Consider the following 7,134-nt stretch of genomic DNA (forward strand, 5'->3'; position numbering starts at 1 on the left):
TTTCACCTCTTCTCGAATAAATGCGCGATCAGATCAAAAGCCCTTCATCAGAAAGAGGTCCTGACTGCGCCGTGACGTCACGTGTAAAGGTGTACGCGGATTGTGTGAGCTGCAGCGCCCTCTAGTGCATCGCAGCGCAAATGAACGCGACTCATCAGGGAGCGAAACGAGGGGCTTCGGAAAATACTCTCACCCCAAAAGTGGGCGATATTTGAACGACGAACCTTCACCATTAACACATATTAGCAAATATTTTGGGGGACTTGAAAAGATTGTAGGGGCGCTGAAGCCCCACCAAAGCAGGCCGAGCAGCACCACTGGCGCGTCGTGTTCGATTTACACAAATCAAATTGGAATGATTCCGAGCCAACATTCTTCAAATACATGTTTTGAAAACCTTACTCCTGAGCGCGAGAGTGTCGCAATGGAATTGTCTCGTTGCAGAAGGAACATTCAGTCACGCGAGGTGCTTACGGATTCATTGATGCCTAATAAACAAGCTTTCTTTACACGTTGTTTGGAGTTCCTTCGTGGCTTCCTGGATGAGTCATCGCCGTCATAATGTTGTGGCTAATCTTTGATGGCCGGCCGCTCCTGGGAAGGTTCACCGCTCTTCCGTGTTTTCTCCATGTGTGTCAGGGACGGAACAAAGGACAGGACCCAAAACGCACGACTCCAGTCCAATGGACAAAAAGAGGTCTCATCAACGGGCAGAGGTCGGTACGCAGGCAGGCAATCCGCAAAGGCAACAGTAGCCAAAAAAACGTGAGGCAAAGAGGCAAGGTCAATAATCGGAACAGGGTCCAGTCTTACTGTGAGTCGGTGACGTGGAAACAAGGAATGCGGGAACGCGACGACACGGTACAACCAACTGGCGACCAGAAAGAATGAGACACGAGGTTCAACGAGGGTGAACGAGGCACAGGTGGTGAAGATGCTCTCGGGAGCAGGTGCGCACGAGACAGGTGGAAAACAACAACCGGAACACACACCCATGACAATACGTGAGGAAAATGGCTCTCCCTATAGTTCGCTGGGATTCTAAATCTTTAGGAATGCCTTTTGTAACTCTTTCCAGACTGATAGATCCATCCATCCATCCATCCATCCATCCATTCATTTTCTACCGCTTATCCGAGGTCGGGCGGCGGGGGCAGTAGCTTTAGCGGGGACGCCCAGACTTCCCTCTCCCCAGCCAAACTCTGACTCCGGTCGTACAGGGACCGAACAGCCCGTATCAGGGGGTTCGGTACCCCAAACTCCCGAAGCACCCTCCACAGGACTCCCCGAGGGACACGGTCGAACGCCTTCTCCAAGTCCACAAAACACATGTAGACTGGTTGGGCGAACTCCCATGCACCCTCGAGGAATCCTGCTATGAGTGTAGAGCTGGTCCACTGTTCCACAGCCAGGACCAAAACCACACTGCTCCTCCTGAATCTGAGATTCGACTTCCTGACGGACCCTCCTCTCCAGCACCCCTGAATCGACCTTACCAGGGAGGCTGAGGAGTGTGATCCCCCTGTAGTTGGAACACACCCTCCGGTCCCCCTTCTTAAAAAGGGGGACCACCCCCCCAGTCTGCCAATCCAGAGGCACTGTCCCCGATGTCCACGTGATCTTGCAGAGGCGTGTCAACCAGGACAGCCCCACAACATCCAGAGCCTTTAGGAACTCCGGGCGAATCTCATCCACCCCCGGGGGCCTTGCCACCGAGGAGCTTTTTAACCACCTCGGTGACCTCAACCCCAGAGATAGGAGAGCCCGCCTCAGAGGAGGTCTTCGAAGTCGAGGTCAGCGGCGCCCCATCCCCACTATACACAGTGTTGGTGGTGCTCTGCTCTCCTCTCCTGAGACGGCAGATGGTGGACCAGAATTTCCTCGAAGCCGGCCGGAAGTCTTTCTCCATGGCCTCACCGAACTCCTGCCATACCCGAGTTTTTGCAAAGCTGCATTCCGCTCGGGCAGCTGAACTACTATGTTTTCTGAAGTCTACGTTTTTTGGGGGGGAAGGCTTGTGTAACACAATCGACCGTTGAAATGCGCCATCCCACGTGAAGTCATTCTTGCCGATTCACTTCCGCATATATAAACGGGTTTTGCTTGCTCCGTTTTGTATCGATTGCATCCCAAATGCCTGGAAGGCGTTTGAAAAGAGTTCCTGTGGATGACAAAGGCGTTTCTGGAGACTTGGGATGACGAGCGTTACGCCGCTTTATGTCCCAAAACCGCGATCGATGCCCACCAAAACTGATGTGGACGTCCCTATTTATGCCCACTTACATCTTTGAAAATATCAGAACAATTGGCCTGATATTTTGTATTTTATGGCCGCTTTCCTCTCCGTAGACGATCATTTGGGGAAAAGGAACATACGTCCCGTCCATAAAAGCCCCAAATATTGGGCCGATATTTTCAGAGATTGAAGATGCCGTGAGTGGAAATGTCCCCGAAAATGTTAATGATGATTGGTGACACTTTTGAGACATTACGCTACGTTTCTTGCGTTCATGCATGAGGCTAGCAAGGATGTGGTACCTGCGCGCCCGCCGTGTTTGCATCATTTTCATCGATGACACCCTAAGAAATTTGCCATTTTTTTAGCATGTTAAATTAGCCCTTGAACATAATTTCGGGGTGCTAGATGTTGTTCATGCGATGCGCAACGATATATGAAAACAATATGAGATATAATACCAACTTGAACAAAGCGCTGTTTGGAAACTCTGGAGGCGGACTTTTTGTTGTTGTTGTAATTTCCTGAAAAATTGTCATTTTGGAGGTGAGGGGATTCCACCTGACAGCTACGATATATAAAATATAAGTTAATATACAGTAAATTTGGTCTCCGCTTCTTTGAGCAAAAAATACATCAACAAGAGTTTGTTTGTGAAATATAGGCCATCTAGCTGCTACAGGTCCTTTAACATTTTAATTAACACGGTGCTTTCATGTGAATTACTTAATTAATTACATATGAATCGTTCGATGTGCATTATTAGTTGTATGTATTTTTGACAATTCAATGTTTATTGTTTTGTTAGATGAATGTTTGTGTCTCTGTGTGTTGTTTATGGGTCACGTGTCAATGTTTATTGTTTTGACACATGAACGGTTCAATGTTTCGTGTTTTGTATGTATTTTGGACGGGTCACGGGTCAATGTTTGTTGTTTTGATGTCTTTTTGACGGTTCAGTATTGTTTTGATAGTTCAATGTTTATTGTTTTGATTTATTTTGACTGTTCAATATTTTGGCGTTTCCTTTTTATTTCCTCGGCGGAGGCGTCGCGGATGATGACGTCAAACTCGTGTCATCTCATTACATAAAGTCTGATGCGCCTATTGGCTCAACGACACGTCATTCGCAGTCCAGGTTGCGTCATGTGGGGCACACTCCACCGTGATTGGCCGAGCTGGCGATCGGGCGGGTCTGGGTCGCCTGTGATTGGCCGGCGCCAGACATTGCCCTACATGGCAACAGAGATTTCGCAATCGGCTCGCGTCCACGCTCGAAACAAAAACAGGACGAGCGCTCGCGGACATTTGGAGCAATTCAAGCAGGAAACTTTTGTCCCACCAGTGTGAGCTGTCAGCGCTTCTTCACGCTGGTGTCGCCCCGTCAAGGTAACATCGCTTTTCCACGCAGCAAACAGTGGAGTTAGCTGTTAGCGCGACATGCTAACAAGCTAGCCATAGCGTCAACATTGACAAAAGAAACGAAACAAATGAGGCTCGCTCGTTTGACGTTTCACTTTCACGGAGCGAGCTGGCCCATTTAGTCCACTTCACGTCAAATCGCGTCACGCTATTACGTCACTTCGGGGGCGCTTCACAACGAGCAAAAGTTCCTCAAAGTAGTCCGGAAATGCCAAATGAAGCACTCGTTAGCCGCGTTAACACTCGCGTTGTCCGAGTGTACGATCCTGTTTGTACGCTTCATGGCGTCTTTTTATAAGTCGGCTTCAACGCGAACGTGGAGTTCCCCTCACTCAGACGGAGACGACGATGATGATGATGATGATGATGGTGATGATGCAACAGCAGGCAAGAAGTCGGCCACTGATCGCTGCGCGTTACTACCCGGAAGCTGTACGCATGCGCGCTGATCTCCGCCAGGCTGCCTAGCAACGCGCTGACCAATCACACAACAGATTTTTATTTATTTGTTTTTAAAGATTTTCTTTGAAGTTCAAACTTTTAACTGTGATTTGGCTGTCACAGTCGCACAGAAAAATCCACCTTAGAGGTGGCACAATCAATTATTCGAAAACTAATTGATTGTCAAATTAATCATATGAAAACTATTTTGAAGATCATTTAAAGCCATTATTTAATTTATAATCCTCATGATTTCAGATTCTCAACAATAAAATATTCTCAGAATTCTGTAGTCTTCCACGAAAGCAGACGGATTACCTTTGTGTTTTTTTTACAAATAAGACGTTTGCAAACATCCGCTATTACTTTGGAAAACAATCATCAACATTTTGCCGATTTTCTGACGGATGTTACGGACCAAACCAGGAACTGAATCATCATCAACTCGTTTTCGTGTATTTGAAATAATGTCCTGGTTTTGAATAAAGGGGTGGACATTTAAAAAAAATAAAATAAAATAAATAAATCTTAATGTGGTTCATTGATTAATTGAAAAAATAGTGGACATATTCATTAATTATTAAAATAATTGTTAGTTGCCTCTCTAGATAGAGGTTTAAAAAATATATAATTGTTTGAGATGTTGAAAAAAAATCTACAGATTTTTCAATCATTATACAAATTGTTAGTTGCCGCTCCAGATGGACATTTAAAATTGTTTTTTTTATCCGAGTCATCGAAAAAATAATCGACAGATTAATGGATTATTAAAAGAGTTGTTAGCTGTAGCCCGAGCGCATCAATTGACGGCCTTGTCGTCCCTCCCGCGTGTCGTTTGACGTGACGTGATGTCATCCTTTCCAATTGTCGCACGTCGGTCATCCCGGCGCGTTGTCGTCCTTCGGTCGTGCGGTTTGACGCGGCGTGTTGTCATCCCTCAGGTGCCCGTCTTCCACTTCCCGGTCAGCGGTCACACAAATGAGCCGGCCGTCGCAGCCTAAAGTCTTGTCATCGGAGCACAACGGCGTGAGCGTCATCCAGAGTCAGAGCCACGCCGCCGCTTCCTCCGCCGCCGCCGCCGCCCTCCTACAGCAGGTCCCCCAGCTGGTGCCCGCCCACCCGTCGTCCCCGGGCGCCAAGGCCGCCGCCCCCGGCAAGATGAAGAAGGCCCAGGCGGACAAGGACAGCGACGAGTACCGTCAGCGGCGCGAGCGGAACAATCTGGCGGTGAAGAAGAGTCGTCAGCGCAGCAAGCAGAAAGCCATGGACACGCAGCAGCGGGTCAACCAGCTCAAGGAGGAGAACGAGCGTCTGGAGGCCAAAATCAAACTGCTCAGTAAAGAACTGAGCGTGCTCAAAGACCTCTTCCTGGAACATGCTCACAACCTGGCCGACAACGTGCAGCCCCCCTCCGGGAACACCGACGCCAGCCCCGCCCCCGACAACCAGTGAGTGACACTCACTGGCTAGCCCTCGCCCCCGCAGTGACTCGAAACAGCCAACCGCGTGATTGGCCCGTCACGTCGCAGCACCTTCGTCCAATAGGAATGAGGCACTGGGGCGCCGCCTGCCAACTTTTCGTCGTTTTCAATTTGAAAACTTTTCACTTGTTTGGACGAGGGCATCACATGACACTCGAGCTCTTCCTTTTGTTTCACTTCCTGTTCACTCATGCTCATTTGCTGCCGGCTAACCTTCTGATGTCTGTTAGCGTGGTCCCTAGCGTGACTGTTCGTGATGGACTCACACTTCGACTCGTAGACTCGTGTGATTGGCTGGCGACCGGTCCTGGGTTTGCCGCGCCTCTCACAAGAGTCAACTGGGATAGGCTACAGCTCGCCCGCGACCTTCGTGAGGAGAAGCGATCTGGAACAGGAATGATGGACTTCTGGACTCCACACTCTTGACTCTTGATTCTGCAATCGACTCAACACTCTTAACTGTTGAATCTGTACTCGTGACTCTACGCTCTTGACGCTCGGGTCACGACTATTTATTGTCGAGTCTAGATTATTCAGTGAGGACTCTAGACTAATAAGTATGAATTCCGGACTAGACATGACTTTTGATTCTCGTCTCTGGACTCTAAAACTCCGAGGTCTTCATTTTCGACGGTCGAATTGAAGTGCGTTTCCTTTTCTTGACTTCACAGTTGAGACTCTGATCCTGAATTCTGAACTCTAGACTCTTGTGACACTGCACGTGTTAGCATTGTTCACCGCTCGTACGCTCTGTAATTCGCATGTTGAACCTCATCTGTTTATTAGCGTTTCTGTTCCAAACCGCAGCTCAAATTCTTTTTATTTGCATGTTCCCCTTTGTGTGGCTAACGCTAAACGTTCATGAGCATGTTCCTTCCCCCTGGCATGGCTAACACTAAATGTGGTGTGGTGTCTTTTATTTTTTTCATGGCAGCAGAGATGGCTTCCCAGTTGACTTTTGTGTTTGATGCTGCGCCCCTTGCAGTAACGAGGACCAACCAGATCCTCATCAGGCTTTTGTGAAATAAACTCGTTGAAATTGGACCAACAACACCAGATATTATTTATTTACACCATTGGAAAAACAATTGTTTTTATATTTTTTTTCTTGATCTTTCTGTGCTTTGAATTGAATGGTAATAAAAACCTGTTGGATGGACATTTGCATATTTCCTTTTTTTCCTCTTGGGAGTTCCGTCTCTTGACAACTCTAGAGTCTTCAGTTCACACTCTTGCCTTGCGTCTTATTCCTGTACTCTAAATTCTGGACTCTAGACTCCAGCCTTCATCGGCTCTTGATTCTGGAATCTTCACACTTGACACTGGACTCGACACTCTTGGTGTTCGACTCCAAACTCAAGAGTCTAGAGTCCAGGCTCTTTGTTCTTGATTCTGCACTCAAGGCTCTTGATTTCAGACTCTTAACTCTTGATTATGTAGTCTTAACCTCTCCAGACTGGTGTAGTGGTAAACCTTCCTGACTTGGGTGCAGGCAGCGTGGGTTCAGTTGCAAATCAGTGACGGTGTGGATGTGAGTGAGAATATTTGTCCGTG

General features: G+C 47.8%; 1 protein-coding gene across 1 annotated transcript; it reads left to right on the forward strand.

Annotated features, from left to right (window-relative positions):
• The first annotated feature begins 3,462 nt into the window (after positions 1-3,462).
• Positions 3,463-6,739, forward strand: cebpg (CCAAT enhancer binding protein gamma). Its single transcript, XM_061757240.1, has 2 exons — positions 3,463-3,625; positions 5,041-6,739. Exon 2 carries the CDS (start codon positions 5,078-5,080, stop codon positions 5,549-5,551), a length of 474 nt encoding a protein of 157 aa, XP_061613224.1. The 5' UTR covers positions 3,463-3,625; positions 5,041-5,077; the 3' UTR covers positions 5,552-6,739.
• The last annotated feature ends 395 nt before the right edge of the window (positions 6,740-7,134 follow it).

Source organism: Phyllopteryx taeniolatus, chromosome 2 (assembly GCF_024500385.1).
Source record: "Phyllopteryx taeniolatus isolate TA_2022b chromosome 2, UOR_Ptae_1.2, whole genome shotgun sequence".
Taxonomy (NCBI): domain Eukaryota; kingdom Metazoa; phylum Chordata; class Actinopteri; order Syngnathiformes; family Syngnathidae; genus Phyllopteryx; species Phyllopteryx taeniolatus.